The following is a 17,387-nucleotide window of genomic DNA, read 5'->3' on the forward strand; positions in this document are numbered from 1 at the left end:
TTATCAATTATTATAGCTGAAACCGGAGTCACGTTAACTGACATGATTCACAGTCAAAGTGTTAAAACAGAAGAAACATTTTACTCCTCTTTTTTAGCACATTTCAGAATAAAAGTGCCTAGGACCTACTAACACCAAAATCCAGCCCTGTTTGCTTGCCTAACCTCCTTTGTGTCGATAAATATATTAATGATCTTCTTTCACTGACTGAAAACCCTATCCTTAGTTTTGCTGATGACAATATATTCCAATTTGACAAGTTCTGCTTGATACAAACAGCTACAACTTCTCAAATATTTCACAACCAATTAATAATATTAATAATAATGATTTACAAAATTATATACTGTTATAGCACATTAATTTACAATTTAGAGAGCCACTACCAATTTCTTAACTATTGATCTCTAAATAATTTTTCTAGCAGGCATAAGAAAACTTAGTTAACTTTAATCCTTTTATAAAACACAGGCCTCTAATTTTTCGAAAAAAAAAAAAAAAATCTGCTAATCTGTTCCCATGCTCACCCTGAACAATGCTCAGATTTCTATATAAGATCACATAACATTACTGGAATAATTCTGACTCCTAACCCTTCCTTCTTTATAAGCATATCACAAATACTGCTTCCTCTGCAACAAGAAACTTGTTTTTCTCTTTTGTTCTCAGTATTTCTTTTCTTATTGTTGTTGTTGTTTGGGTTTTAGGAGCATTAGCAACTAAGGCCATATTGCTCCGGGATATGCAGTGGTCATTCCCTGACCTTTCCGCATCCTCCGTATTTGGTGGTGACGGGCTCGAACCCTGGTCTAATCAAGAAGCGTGTACTACCACTGCTGCTCCTTCCCACCTGGCTACGGAGGCACCTCTTTTCTTATGAACAGTTAGTTACTCTGTACAAATAACAAATCTGCTCTAATACAGTGTTTTCACAATTGAGGTGGTGCTCCCACAACTTCTCTTAAATTTTTAAATGCTCTCCAAAATAGGGCAGTTGAGTTAATTATTTCTCACAAACTCAATTCACTTTCTATCACACAGATCGTCAGTTACTCTTACTGCATGTATTTTCTACAGATATTTCCACGTGCACTATTCTTCTAAATCAAAATTTGCAATTCTACCGCTTTCTTCCAAACTAGCCAGAAAACAAACCACAACCAGCCTAAACACCCAGTCATAGTTCAACTTGGAATTCACTGAACTAACTTTTCCACTGGGGCAACCTTTTTTTCTAGGTATTTCCTTACAAACTACAGATATTCAAGTCCAGTATCAAGAAGTATCTTCAATATTCTCAACCTTAAACCAATACATATAAGTTCCAATACCTTTCATGTTTGGTATTACCAGTGAAAGAAAAAAAAAAAAATATATATATATATAAATTACTTTAATTTATATAAATATACGAATTTGATTTTCTTTCTTACTCTAGATTTAGATTTCCTATTGTAGATGGTCTAGAGATAGGGTATCCAAACCTGTATTAATTAAGTCTGTATACTTTTCTGTGAAACTCCATAATTTGAATTTGATAATCTCTATTTCTACAACACTTAAAAATATGAAGGCAGAATTTCATTATTTCCCTTACCTGTACTAATTGTGGAATGTTCACCATGTGGTCCCACAGAATTTGATCCAATGGCTGATATGTAATTGGTCCTTGTCTGTTCCAGTTTATCAGGAAGAATCCTTTGGTCCACGAAAGTTAGTGGAGGGTGTGGTATAGTGGCTGAGGCTTCACAATATTCATCCTCAATAGATAAAGGAGGTGGAATCATTGTTAAGTCAATAAGATCTGGATCTAAATAAAAGGTTCCTTCTGCAAATGGAAGTTCATTATTACACTGTAACTGTCTCAAAAATTCCATTACACTTTGAGTTTGGTTATCAAGACCTGGCAAAATATTTGGAGTATGAAGACCAAAACTAGATCCTGACCTTGTTGAGCAACTTCTGGGAGATCCTGGAATAGGACAGTGGGTTGGACTTTGGGTAGGAGTGCTGAGACTTTCAGTATCACTTTCTGATGGTATCACATCACTGTTAGGTGTTTCTACTTCATCAGATGCAGCCCTGCCAGCCTTTTTGTTTAGCATGAGAAGTGAATCACATGATTTAGTTTTTAGATCACTAGTATTAACAGAATCAGCTTCTTCACTCTCCTTTTCATTTTTACCCTTGTCATGTAACAGATATTCTTCAGCATCAGATACTATCTTGCTCATTTCATTAACACGGTTTATCACTTCATCACTCTTGATTTCCAACTGGTTGAACTCAATATCTGCTTCTTCCTCAAGCATTTCTATTGAAACAACACTGTGAAAATCAATTCCTGAATTTTGGCATGGCTGTTTCTGATGAACATTACTTTCTGGTGATGATAAAGTAGTCTCACTAGTATTTCCTTCAGGAGTCACAGCAATAGCAGAAGTTGCTTCTTTATTGACAGAAGAGATATTACTGTTGGTGACAGAAGTGGATGAAACAGATGATGCCTGCATTTCATTCATGTTGTGATCCACAGAGGCAGGGAGGCTTACTGTAAGACACTGTTCTTTAGAAATGCTCCTAGAGAATTGCCGCTCCTAAAAAGGAAAAAAATATAAAGTATTAAATTATATATAACTTATCAAGCATATAAAGTTTCAGATATCAAATAAAGGCTTTATTTTTATAACTTTTTTTTTAATATTGGAAATGTATGGCAGGTATTTATAATGCAAAGCAAAGCCCATCAAGATACTGATTTTACATTTTGAACAAATAAAATTGCTCAGAGGTAGAAATATCAAAGGGCTTAATATTAAACAATAATAAAATAATAATGATAACAAATTACTGACAAATGATAAGACTTTAATTTTTAATGTTTTAAATTCAGAGTATCTAAATTTGAATCCAAAATTTCTGCATGTCTTATCAAAAAAGCTAGATAGGTATTGCAACATGTATATAGTTATTCCTTAAAATAAGCAGATAAATCCATTTATTCATTTATGATTTAAACAAATAAATCCACTGTGTTATGCAAAAATGAACGTAATATGTATTAATTCTACTTTATTTTCCAAGTAAACTGATATACACGGACATCATAATAAGAATGCTCAAGGTATAGCCCTACTGATATCAGAATAATGAGACTGGTGGCAGAGAAGAAAATGTATGGGATATTTATAAATTATCAAGACATACTGAAACTTACAGTATTTAAGTTTCAGTACGAAACTTACGTACTTGATTTTTGACTTGATTGCAGGTATAAACTAGCCTGCAATCAAGTCAAAAGTTGGGTTAGACAAGCTAAAGCAGATTACAAGAAGTCTGGCAAAGAATGCAAAGAAAAGTGGCAAAGACTTCTTTACTTATGTAAACACTAGAAGTGTAAAGGGTGAATCACATTAGCCTGCTAGATATGAATGGTATAACAGTTGATGATCCTGCTTAGGTACTGACAAACTGAATAGATATTTTGTAGCTATGTTCACATATGAGAAATTTTTCAGGGGGGGGAGTGCTAGAAGTATATCAAATTACACGGAGCTAAATTATTTTGTGATAACTGAAAGGAAAGTGGAATGAACACTTCTGAAGCTGAAAGGCACCTGTGGCAATGGAGTCTATCCAATTATATTAAGAGCAGTAGCAAACGAGGTCAGCAAATCTTTAGCAATAATTCATTAGATTTACAGGGAGATCCCAACGGACTGGAGATGTGCACAATATGCAGTAGGCTCTTGATTTTCCGGGATGGATGGTAAAAATAAAATCCTGAAAAATCAATTTCCCGGTTAATCCAAAAATATCGAAAAATGTCCAGCAATGCACCTAAAAAATATGGTGATAGATAAAAAGCTTACCACACACACTACTCGCGTGTCCAATATGATGCTTGCATAGGTATAAAAACATACCTAAAGGTAATGATGTATGCTTGCATCAGCTGCCAAAGGCTGCCGACGGGGGTACACAATAATTTTCACAATATTTATTATTATTTTTTTTTTACAAGTTTTGTTTTAACTTAAAAAGTTTGACATCTTTAAAACATGTTTTTTTTTAACATAATATTTTATTATTTTTTTTAATTTTCCAAAAAATAGGAAAGATAAGCAAAAATCAATTCACTTAGTTTCTTGGTGTATAATAGCCTTAGACACTAATGCATCAATAAATTCTAAATCCAATCCAATTCACTTAAAAAATACGAGAGTGTAGAAGACTGGTTTTTCCCTTTTTGCCATTTTTTTCCGACAGAACTCTATCGGCTTGCTGCTTGAAGTAGTCAAGAAATGCTTCTGCGTGGTTTAAAGCAACACTGTGGCTAATTTTTTGTGACAATATCAACTCTTCTTCAGGTTCACCATCATTATTTAGTAGCGGTGTAGTAGTCGTTACATAAAGTAAAATTTCTTTATCATGTAGAACTTCATGGCCAGCTACATCTTTGTCAGATTTAAGCCAATCATGAATTGATTGCTCATAGACATCCCGCACTCCCCAATTTGTTGTAAATTTCTTAGCATTTCTCGTACCAGATCTTCGCAGTTTCTACAAATCCTAGGAATCCATTGTTTTCCCATAAAATTGTACACCAAGATCTGTTTATGGTTATGCTTTTTATTGATTTCCATGCTGCTGAAACTTCTTAAATTGTATCCAATATAGTCAGGCTTTCTCATCCAAAATGTCAATAAATCACAATCATTTTATTCCACTAACTTGAGAGATAAATTTCTGGGATAAATGTTTTTCATTTGTTGGATGACAGCTTGATCCAATAGTTGTTGAAAATATTTCCGTTGTCTGATTTTAGAATTTCCTCATTAGGATAACTTGGTGCATCGTCTAATAGCAGGAAAGCTTTCTGTGTCCAGCCCAGTTATGCCAGATGTTGGTGCACCGAAGGCAAAAATTTAGTTCTCAACCAAGTGGAAAATATTTCCCTATCTATCCAGGCTGACTTAGTATTGTAGTAATCAACAGGTAAATTTGATATTGTAATACTTGAGAAAGCCTGTGGCCTTTTTTTGCCATTCCAATTATGTAGTTTCAAATAATGAGACCTGGCAGCATTAGCATAGCAAAGAACTTTGTCAATCTTTGCTTTTCCATTTTATGTCCTGGAGCTTTCACTCCAGTTTCATAAGCCAAAGTTTTTGACAGAAGTAGTAGTAGTGGCATGTGATGCAAGAAAGCAAGTGTATGAGCTTATGCAGCATCAGCCAAAAAAAAAAAAAAAAAAAAAAAATCACACCATTCCCTCCAAATGCCTGTCCAGTTCCTCCTTAAATTTATTTAACCTGTCAACTTCCACAATAACAGATGGAAGTTTGTTTAGCCAACCACCCGCTGGCTAAAGGCAAATTTCCGCACATCTATTCTACATCTGTCTTTTCTTAATTTGAATTTATGCCCCCTTAGGTTCGTAATCTGAACAAATGGAAGGATCCCATCAGAATTCAGCGTGCTGAACCCATTCAAGGCCTTATACACCTCAATCAGATCACCGCGCAGGTGCCTAGTCTCCAGCCACTGCAATTTTCAGAACTTAAGCCTCTCTTGGTAAGAGGATCCCTTCATTCCCCTCACCAATCTTGTTGCCCTTCTCTGTACACGCTCAAGTAAATCTACATCCTTTCTCAAATGAGGCCTCCAGACCTGTACGCAGTACTCAAGGCGTGGCCTGACCATTGCCTTATACAGAAGGACAATCATCTCCTTCTCCCTGCTAGCAAAATTCCTATATATCATTGACAAAACCCCATGACCTGCCCTGGCAGCCTGTCTGCATTGCTCAGAAAACTTCACATCTAACTGCACAATTACTCCCAGGTCTTTAACTTTTTCTACCACCTTAAGTGTAGTACCACACAGTTGGTACGTTTCTCTGGGGTTACTTCTACCCATATGCAGTACTTTGCATTTGTCAAGGTTAAACTTTAGTTGCCACTTCTTAGCCCATCTTCCCAAATTATCTAGATCCTGTTGCAGCAGCACACTGCCATTACTGTCATTAACAACCCTGCCAACCTTTGTATCATCTGCAAACTTCGACATTAAGCCTGATATACTTTCATCAATATCACTGATAAATATACAAAACAACAGTGGACCTAACACCGAACCCTGTGGGACTCCACTAATAACATCAGTCCACGAAGAGCAGCACCCATTAATTACCACCCTCTGTCTTCTCGCACTTAACCATCCTTTTATCCATTGTAGCAACTTACCCTTAATACCATTCTGCTCCAATTTGTACAATAGTCTTCCATGCGCAACAGTGTCAAAAGCTTTCCTGAAATCCAAATATATGATATTAAAATTATTTTTTGCATCCAGTTCCTTTGTAACCACATCATAATATCCTATAAAATTTGTCAGACAAGACTTTCCCTTAACAAACCCATGCTGTGTCTGAATTATTGCTGCAGTCTTGTCTAGATGATCCTGCAATGCATCTTTAACCAGTGACTCCATTATTTTTCCCGGAACAGAAGTTAAACTAACTGGTCTGTAATTACTCGTGTCACCCTTCGATCCCCCTTTGTGAATTGGGGATACATTTGCACATCTCCAGTCCGTGGGAACCTCCCCTGAGTCCAAGGATGCTCTCATAATTATGGCTAAGGGTTTGCTTAGTTGCTTTGCCGCCTCCTTTAATATAAGTGGATAGATCCCATCCACCTCAGGTGCTTTTCTTATGTTTAACTTCAAGTACAATCCTGTTTCATTGGCATTCTAAATTTGCTGTGGCTAAAGTTCATTGGTTTCAATATATTTTTGAAACTCACTGGTGTTAATTGGTTTCAATAAATCCAAGTTCAATGGTTTCAATAAATTTTTGAAACTCACTGGTGCATCACTACTCAGTTTTTCACCTTGAATGGCAATCTGATGAATGCCATGCCTCTGTATAACCATGTCAACCACCCAGAATATGCATTAAAATCACCCTGCAATTTTAATTCATTGAAAAAGTATTTTGCCTTGACTGCGAAAACTGCCCCAGAGACTGAAATGCCTTCTGTTTCTGGCACGAATGACAGTGGATATCACTTGGCCATGGAACATAACACCATAAAACCATAACACCATTGCTTTGTTGAGGTCATCATATGTAGACTGTTTAATCATTTTTCTGATAGTCACCATGCCTTTAATGCTATCAGATATGTCCGCAAAATCCAATAGCTTCCCTTTATTTTTTTTGATGGCATATGATAAGATTTGCCATCGTAATGTTTGGTTACCAAAATTATAATGGGTCATTAAAGATTTAATGCATGCACCATTTTCAAACTTTTGAATAATTTCGAGTTTTTGTTCAATTGAAACTCTTTTGCAATTATCCATCATTTTCGTGATTTCTAAACAAAAAATATTTACTATAAAAAAAAATTTTTGGCACTCCTGACATAAATAATGAAACAAAATTTGTCTTTTTGTAATGCGATGGAACACAGCAGCCATGTGACGCATTTAAACAAACTAAGCATTTGTTCTCTTTCTATTGTGGTTTTTTTTTTTTTTTTGCACACCAGGTATGAAGACAGCAGGTGTTGTGGGATAATAGGTACATTCATCTCCGAATCACAACTTATAATGCCACTTCTTGTTGCTTATTTATGACTTGCAAAACATCCATTCATACCTTTCTATTGAGCATTACAGCTCTGGTTCATACTATCTAATTTATTACTTGAATTTTATGATTTCAGGTGGATTTTTTTTTTTTTTTTACTTTGGAGTCTGGAAGTGTCCTGGTTAATCCAATCCCGGTAAACTGAGAGTCCTGTATTTCCTAATTCACAATGGGAGATCAAAGGGTAAGGTGAGTAATTATGGACATGTAAGCCTCAATTCTGTTGAATAGACAATAATGGAGTCACTGAAGAAGTAATTCAGGGCCATCTGAACAAAACTGTAGTTATAAACCTTAGGCTTCCTTGCACCATATGGCCATTACTAATACTAATGTCAGATATAAATGCAATATCCACTTCTTTACCCATAAAATATCTTACTGGTTTTTTAGTATCTTATTCATAATTTACTTTAATTTTCCTTATATATGCATTTCACTAACTGTTCTCTCTCTCGGGTTGTAAAGGGATTTAGATACGAATGTATCTTCCCCCCCCCCGCGCTAATAATAAACAGATTTCTGTTTGTTTTTGAGAAGCAAAAAGAAAGAACTACTTACATCACACGGAACATATGGTGGTGGAGGAACTGCCAGGTCAATAGCATGAAGTGAATGTAGTTCACAATTCTGTCCTGAGGAGGGAGGATAACTCCATGGAGATTCCTGGACTGTATGCCTACTGTGATAAGTAGGAACTAGACAGCAAAATACAATACAATACAAACCAATTTGAATATTCATATAAACATAGTATATAATCAAATGAGATATGCATATCCTTTGTTTTTTTATTATCTTCTTATTTGAAAATCTTTAAATGAAAAAATATAACAGAATATTGCAACTACTTTTTTTATTTATAAATTAAATCTTTTTTATTTTAGTTTTCATAAACTTTTGTTAGACTTGCTTTTTCTGAAATAATAAGTTTCTCTACTACAATTTTTAAGTAATAAAGAATAATGGTTCTCATTTTTTTTATTATTTTTTTATTTTTTCACAGTTACTTGCCAATCCAAAAGTCTGTGTTTATTCAAAAATGTTACTTGTAATGCCATTTACTGCCAACAAATGGTTTACAAAACAGTTTTTTATGTAGAGGCAGGAATCTTGCTCCATTGAAGTGGACATGCTGTATTCCACTGTAAGGCTAGTAATGCATCAGGTGATGCGGTACTACCCTTACAAGATGCACATGCTACAGCATGCTAAAGTCAGGCGCCTCCATAGCCAGGTGGGAAGGAGCAACAGTGCGTTGTACATGCTTCTTGATTAGACCGGGGTTCGAACCCGTCACCACCAAATACGGAGGATGCGGAAAAGTCAGGGAATGACCACCGCATATTCCCGGAGCAATATGGCCTTAGTTGCTAATGCTCCTAAAATTCAAAACAACAGCAACAACAGCAGCTAAAGCATGGTGATGCAGATATTCGTTTCACATACACACTTCAGTTTCTGGCACGAATGACAGTGGATATCACTTGGCCATGGAACATCCTTTGGAGTGATGAAGCCCACTTCTGCTTAAATGGACAAGTGAATATGCACAACTGTCGCATTTGGGCAACAGAAAACCCTCGTGTTATCCAAGAGGTCTCGTTGCATTATCCAAAAGTGACAGTGTGGTGTGGATTTATGATTGGGCCATATTTTTTTGAACAGGTAACACTGACTGGACCCCACACTTGTTCCGTCACTGGACAGCGATATTATGAAATGTTGGCAAATTTCGAAATACCAGAACTGCAACAATGTGAGTGCCTTCAGGATACCATATTCATGCAAGATGGTGCGCTGCACCACATTCACCGTTGTGTCCAAAAATTGCTAAGGCAACACTTTACAAATGAACAGGTCATCAGCCATTGTTTCCAGACATCTTGGCCACCCCAATCACCGGACCTAACCCCATGCGACTTCTGGTTGTGGGGTTTTTTGAAGAACCAGGTGTATCGGGAAGGATGTCAAACTCTGGCAGATCTGAAGGACAGCATCAGACATCATGTGCTGGCTATTCCAGTTGACATGTTATGTTCTACTGTAGAAAATGCTGTTCTTCAAATGGAAACTGTTGTTGACCAAAATGGAGGACACATTGAACAATTGTAGCACTGTTCAAGTGATTTGTATTGCCACAGCACCACACAGTGACAAATTTTGTAACAATTTTTTTTTTCCCCAATAAATGGCAAGTGCATTCTTTATTGTACCTGTTGTCCAAATTTCCCTTCAGTACGAGCCTTAGAACTTGCTCCAGAGTCCTCTACATAAAACTGAAACTGTTATCAACCACTGCAGGATGGAAGCCTCCTCAACAATTCATGCTGAGGGCAAATGGACCATAATCTGCCATGCTGGTCCAGTGCGGGTTGGCAGATCGACCGTATTTAGCAGTCAGGGGCTTGAACCCCAGTCTACTCAAAGAGTGTGTGCTACTGCACTCCCGCTCCTGGCCACTCGGCTACGCTACATAGGGATACTTTAATTTTAACAACCCTGTATTTCCCTAGTTGTTAAAAAAAGAAAAAAAGAAAAAAGAAAGAAAAAAAAAAGACGAATAAAAAAGTGGAGCATATGGCGAGCACCTGCAGTAGATAGTTTTATGTGAATCCTTCACGTTTGATTTGTATACTGATTACGAAATAAAAGACCTTTTGTATTGTAATTTATTGAACATTCGCAAATTTTCATAATTTCTGGAAGACAAGATATGATGGATTTATGATAACTAAAGTAAGAGATGTATACTTGTGATTGCAACGTATCTAAATATCTCTAGAAAAAGTGTCAATTGAAGTACTGATCTTGTAGTAGAAACAACATATGCAGCTGTTAAGGACACCTAACAATGGAATGAGGTAGCCGAGTGGTCAGGAGTGAGTGCATAGCACGCATTCCTTGAGTGGACTGGGGTTCAAGCCCGTGACTACTAAATATGATAATTATTTGTACTGACGATTTATTGTAAACTCTACTGACTTGGTTGTCATGTTGGAGTATAAACAGAAAAAAAAAAAATTTTTTTTTTTTTTTTTTTTTTGGAATGTTACGAAAATGCGAGACGAAAAAATAAATTGTTAACAAATATTTGTATTATTGCAGGCATATGACGAATATTTGTATTGTTGCAATCATACTTACTGCAGTATGATTGTTGCAATCATACTTACTGCAGTATGATTGTTGCAACCATAGAATTTCAGGAAGTATGATTGTGTATGAATTTGATGTCATACTATTCAAAAATTCTAAAAAGTTAAAACTCAAGATACTATCGTATCCAGGAATCATTATGGGGGGGAATGACCAGGCTGACTCGAGATAATCAGTCAGTCACGAAAATTGCGTCACGTGCTCTAATCACACTACTAGTGAGTGCTCAGCACAGACTAGTACTGTGAACGTGGGAAGCACCTCTGGCAGAATCCACAGATGACGTCACTTCCATGACTGATTTTTAATGTGAAACATCCCCAAGGATGTTTCACGTTAAAAAGTCGGCAAAACTGCGAGCCCATTGTTAAAATATTCACAGCTTACCACTGCAGATGACTGTTTATTAGAAAACTTTCAAGATTAAAGGCAAGTAAGGTTCCTGCGGTTCATATCGTATACCTGGTAATTTTGAGGAGGATGAGCAAACAGCACTAGACCATTAAGGTTTATTATGAGAACATTACTGGACACAGAGCCTCCTCTGAATTGAAGAATTTTCACTGCATCATCAATACATTAAGGCAACCTATGGCAGTGAAGTGAATAACTACAGGCTGATCAATGTCAGTTCAGTTCAGTGGGAGGGAAAATCATGGACTGCAATACAGAGATACTTAGATTGAAATGGAATTCTGATAGATACGCAACATGCTTTTGTTAAGATGAAACATGCATTCGACATGGTTATTATTATTATTAGCCATATGGTGCAAGAAAGTCTGAGGCTTATGCTGCACCGGCCAAAAAAAATTTCTGAACTACCCTGGGTTACTATATAATCAGGGACATGTTAGTATCGTGGATAAGTTTCTAGAGGGTTATGATTAATGGGTACTCTTCATTAGATTGGTCTAATGTTAAAAGCAAAGTCCCTCCTCAAGATCAGTTTTTAGATGTGTTTCTGATTTTCATAAATGACATTGTGAAGGGAAGGAGGGTATGATGCCAAAATTTGCAAATGATGTGAAGGCTGGGAGAGTACTTAATGATCAGCACCAAGCATTGCTCCTATAGGATCACTTGGATAAGCTTTCTGTATGGTCAGAAAAGTGGCAGCTATTTTAATGCAGTAAAATTCAAGATCTTAAACTTATGGAATAGTAATCCCAAAATAATATACACTTGGTGGGGTTGAAATAAAAACCTTAGAGAAAGAAAGGAATTTGGGAATTAAGACATAGTTGAACATGAAGTTTTCCAAGCAGTGTAGACAGATGGCAAGGAAGACCCATGGTGTCCTGTCGATTAATTATCAAGTATTTGCTTGTAGAGATAGCAATATAATAATCCACTGTATAAGTCAATTGTAAGACCACACTTGGAATGTGGCAACAAGCATAGTGACCACACCTAAAGAAAGACATCAGACTTCTTGAAAGCATCCTAAGATAGGTGCAGTGCCTATCTTTGGATGCTTTCTTATACATCTCAGTCAAGTCCTTATAGGACTTGACTGAGATGTATACGACTCTCAGAGGGATAGTAAAATGAATGAAGGCAAAATTTTCCCTGTTATAAATGATACCAGAAAATAGGGGCCATATATTTAAATTACTGGAAAGAGATTTAGACTGGAATTTAGGAAGTTTTCTTTTAGCCAGAAAGTTGTTAATTACTGGAATAAATTACTTTCATAGGAGGTTGAAGCTGACAGTTTAAGCAAATTCAGAGACCAGTTGGATAGTTACCTATGTGAGGAGGGAAAACACAGGCTGTTTTCCAATTTACCAATCTAATGAAGAGTACCCATAATTTTTAAGTAATAAAAAAATCAACTTAGCAGTTCTCAAAATATGCTGGTCCTTGAGGTTGTCACAGACATTCTCTCAGATATGCCAGACAATGCTGTTCTTGCTACCTGGGAGTCTAAAACGCTGATGGAACTGATATTCGGGTGACACTCAAGTCAAGTGGACTCAATTTCGGTGAAGTCCGGATGGTCTATGACAGCCAAATCCTCTGCTTGCACCTTCACAATGGTGGGACTGTTAGTAATCCTGGGTATAACCTTCATGCACAAGTACATGGTGGGTGACCACCCAGGTGTGAACCAACGTAAGCAGGGGTCGAGGTGTGGCGCCCACACCACATGGAGGAATGCCGCCCCTCTATGTTACCAGGCAGTACTAGGTGGTAGATGACTCTCATCAACCGGTGAAATACCACCACTTTGCTTGGAGGCTTGAAGTGGTGGAACCCATGTTTAGTCTCTAGAGCTAAGTTCCGGCCAACCCTTCCCTATCTCTTCCATCATGCAGTATGATTGATGATTTTTGAGGTTATGATGAATGTCATGGCGAGATCCAATATTCCTTACATTTCGAGGGTACAGCTCTAACACGGTGTTCGCAGGCCGGCCGGCCGCCGATAGTACACCGGACCAAACCTATTGGTAACTCTCTAGGAGGCTTCCGGATCAGCTAGTGTATAATCTTGCTACCTCTACTCTGCCAGATAGTGACTGGAGGGAGTCCGAGTAGTGTGTATGTGGGGAGCATTGTTGAGGCCACGTTATGTCAAGGATCTGGGTATATTCTTACCACATGTACGCCATATCCAAAAATTTCATTACTTCATACAGCATGTCCCACCCACTTTTTCTTACTATTGAATACACCATGAATTGTCAAAATAATAGAGCAAGCTTATCTGCGAAAAGACCTAAACCTCCCAAGGACTTCCTAATTCATTTCACAAATATACGTGGTCTCAATTCCAATCTCAACGATGTCCATTTCCACTTGCAGTCTTCCAAACCCCATGTACTTTTTCTGACTGAATCTCAGTTATCAGTTGATTCAACTACTGCTCATCTCAGATGTCCAAATTATTTGCTGCATGATTCCTTTCGCCTCAAAGGTGGTACTTGTGCATATGTCCGTTCTGATATTCCCTGTCAGAGACTTGGCAATTTGGAATCTCCTCTCTTTGATCTTTTCTGGCTTAAAATCTCTCTACCTCATTGTGTAAAATTCATCTGTTGTCTCTACTGTTCTCCCAACTCCACTAATCACTTGGAGCTCTTTGACTTCCTCTCTTTGCAACTTGACTTTCTGCAGTCCAACTTTCCTAACAGTGAGGTAATTTTCCTTGGTGATTTTAACGTTCACAACTCCAGCTGGCTTCCGTTTTCTAGTCACACCGACCCAGCAGGTCGAGATGCTGAGGCTTTTGCAATTACTAATGACCTAGCACAGATTGTTCATTTACCTACAAGAATACCGGACAATCCTAATCATACAGCCAATACGCTTGATCTTTTTCTCACAAACAACCCTTCTAAGTACAAGGTTGAAGTGAGAGGTCCTTTAGGCACTTCAGATCACAACTTGGTGATTGTCTCTTCTCCAATGGAACCTTTATCTCATGGCTATTCCCAACCTCGTATTGTTTGGCATTACAAGAATGCAAAATGGGATGACCTGCGAGACTTCTTTTCTTCTTTTCCTTGGTCGGATTACTGTTTCAAAACTTCTGATGTCAACGTTTGCTCAGATCGTGTCAGTGAAATTATTCTTGCAGGAATGGAATCCTTTATCCCACACTCCACTTTAAAATCTCGTCCTTTATCTAAACCTTGGTTTTCCAATAAATGTGCTAAGGCTGTCCAAGAGAAAAATGTTGCATATCGTAATTGGCTTGTTTCTAATTCTTCAGTTTCATTTTCTGCCTACACCAAAGCTCGCAACAATTGTAAAGCAGTTATTAATCAGTCCAAACTAGAGTTTAAAAGGCTAAGAGTAGAAAACTTGCTTCTTGCCCTAATGGTAGCCGAGCATTCTGGTCTCTTGCCAAAGCTATTGTCCGCAACTTTTGCCCATCTCTGCTCCCACCTCTGTCCAAACCAGATGGTTCTGTTGTCACTTTAGCCAAGGATAAAGCTGACCTGCTAGCATCCCATTTTCCTTCCAGCTCATGTATTAATGATCTTGGTAAAACACCTCCCACCATTCCTAACACGCTCCATTCAATGCCTCCTGTGGTCTTCCGTCAAAATGATATCAGAAGGATTTTGATGAATCTTGATGCTAAGAAAGCTCCAGGTCCTGATGGTATTTCTCCACTTGTTCTCAAAACCTGTGCTCCTGAACTTACTCCTATTCTTTGCCGCCTTTTTTCACTTTCTTATTCCAAAGGTGTTTTTCCTTCTGCTTGGAAATTTGCTCATATCCAGCCAGTTCCTAAAAAGGGTGACAAATCCCTCCCATCCAATTTTCGTCCCATTGCAATTACTTCTACTCTTTCTAAAGTAATGGAGAAATCAATTAACCGCCAACTCTTAAACTACCTAGAAACCTTCCGTCTGATTAACGATCGCCAGTATGGATTCCGTCAGTGTCGATCCACTGGTGATATTCTGGCTTATGTTACCCATTTATGGACTAATTCAATGGAAAGGTTCGGTGAAACACAAGTAGTTGCTCTTGACATCTCAAAGGCTTTTGATCGTGTTTGGCATAAAGGTCTTCTAAACAAGCTTCCATCTTATGGTTTTCCAACTGTTTTTAGTAATTGGGTATCCAGTTTTCTCTCTGATCGCTCACTGAGGGTGATGGTAGATGGCTCTCTGTCTTCTAACTTCTCCACTAATGCCGGTGTCCCCCAAGGTTCAGTTCTTTCCCCCTCTCTTTTCCTCTTGAATATCAATGACCTTCTTCCATTGACTGGAAATCCTATCCATAGTTTTGCCGATGATAGCACATTGCATTCAACTTTCCATTTTGAGAAACCTTGTCCTGTTCAATCAGCTTCAAGTTCTCGAAAATCTGCTGCCAATTCCTTAAATGCCGATCTTCAGGTAATTCTCCAGTGGGGCAAAGACAACTTAGTTTTCAACCCTTCTAAAACTCAATCTTGTCTTATATCTTGCAAAAAGGATTCTTCTGCTCCTATGCTTATCTTTAGTGACACTCCGATTTCTAGGCAAAATGATATATGTCTTTTGGGGATTACCCTGACTTCTAATCTCTCTTGGCACAAGCACATTACAAATATTGCTTCCTCTGCATCTAAAAAACTTGGTTTTCTCTTTCGCTCTCGGCGTTACTTTTCTTCCAAACAGCTGCTCACTCTGTATAAATCGCAAATCCGCCCTGCCATGGAATATTGTTCCCACATCTGGGGTGGTGCCCCCAAAACCTCTCTCAGGCTTCTTGATTCCATTCAGAAGAGGGCAGTTAGGTTAATTAACGATTCATATCTAACAGAGTCTCTCCACTCGCTTTCTCATAGACGCACTGTTTCTGCTGCATGCCTCTTCTACAGAAACTTCCATGGGCACTGTTCTTCTGAATTGGCTTCTATAATTCCCGCTCTCTCTTTCAAAACAGTCCGAACACGTGCCGCCACCAGCCAACATCCATTTACTGTCCAACTTCAAACCCACAGAACCAACTTTTCATCTTCCTCATTTATTCATTCAACTGCCGTTTTCTGGAACAACCTTCCTTCATACGTATTTCCTGAAAATTACAATCTACAGAAGTTCAAGTCTAATATCAACAAATATCTTCTTTCGTCTTCTCAACCTCCAACCCAAGCATGGTACTAAGTACTATAGGTTCTAATACCTCTCGTGTTTGGGGTTCTCATAAAAAAAAAAAAAAAATTTAGCATTTTTTGCAAAGCACAGTAAAAGTCATCACAATCACATTGAAAATAGCATATTTTGAGAACTGCTAAGTGGATTTTTTTATTACTTAAAAATTATTGATTTTTTGCCTAAAATTAGTAATGTGTTTGTTACTTGTGTTTATCTAATAAAGTTGGTTAATTTGTTGTTTCTTGGTTTTCAAAGTCGTTTAAAAAACAAAAGTTGTAGTCTGCTGCCACTGTTATCATATTAATACAACAAAGATATAGCTATCATTGTTATAGAATCAATATAAGGATGATATGTAATACATCAGTTATAGTATTGTTAGAGAATGATATATAAATGCAATTTAGTAGTCTTCTATATACTCTTGTAGAAGTATAGTTAATATTAGAAATGTTTTACCAAGTCCAAAGCTATAAATATACAGAAACATAGATGCTATCTCATAATGTAACTGTATCACATAATATATAAATTAACTTAAAATAGTGTAGTAAATACTGCTGCCAAATAATCAAGATATAGTTTGTATTATACTCAATATACTAAGTTATGTTCTATTTGTATCTCTTAGTTTTGTGCAGTATTCTTAAATTTAGGATAGAACCATGCCTCAGAATAGCGCAGCAGGAATGCTTTGGTTCAGAAGAGAACTGCCTACAGTAGTATGAATCAGGGTTTTATAATGTGTTCTGTTTATTGTCTCTTGGAAAACTACCTTTACCAGATACAATATAGCCAAAGGGGGACGCTTTTGTGTGTGTTTGTTGTAAAGAACATGGAGGCACCAGATGAACAGATACGGAGGTACCAGACGAACTGATGAGACTAGTGGCAGAGAATAAAAATGCACAAAATGATCATAAATTAGCAAGAGATATGGAATCCTACCAGAATTACAAACTA

At 37.3% G+C, this 17,387-nt stretch overlaps 1 protein-coding gene across 6 annotated transcripts in view; it reads right to left on the reverse strand.

Moving 5' to 3' along the window:
- Window positions 1-17,387, reverse strand: part of LOC150080735 (uncharacterized) — an 856,799-nt gene that overhangs the window by 68,874 nt on the left and 770,538 nt on the right. For all 6 annotated transcript variants that reach the window (XR_016547438.1, XR_016547439.1, XM_090382087.1 and 3 more), the window contains 2 exons: window positions 8,222-8,358; window positions 1,598-2,597 (listed from right to left, as the gene is read on the reverse strand). Coding sequence is in view for 4 of the 6 variants with exons in the window: in XM_090382087.1 (XP_090238213.1) it covers window positions 1,598-2,597; window positions 8,222-8,358 (1,137 nt within the window). In the remaining 2 variants the exon portion in view is untranslated. The remainder of the gene's footprint in view (window positions 1-1,597; window positions 2,598-8,221; window positions 8,359-17,387) is intronic.

Source organism: Mastigoproctus giganteus, chromosome 9 (genome assembly GCF_048544385.1).
Source record: "Mastigoproctus giganteus isolate SK-2022 chromosome 9, ASM4854438v1, whole genome shotgun sequence".
In the NCBI taxonomy this organism is placed as follows: Eukaryota; Metazoa; Arthropoda; class Arachnida; order Uropygi; family Thelyphonidae; genus Mastigoproctus; species Mastigoproctus giganteus.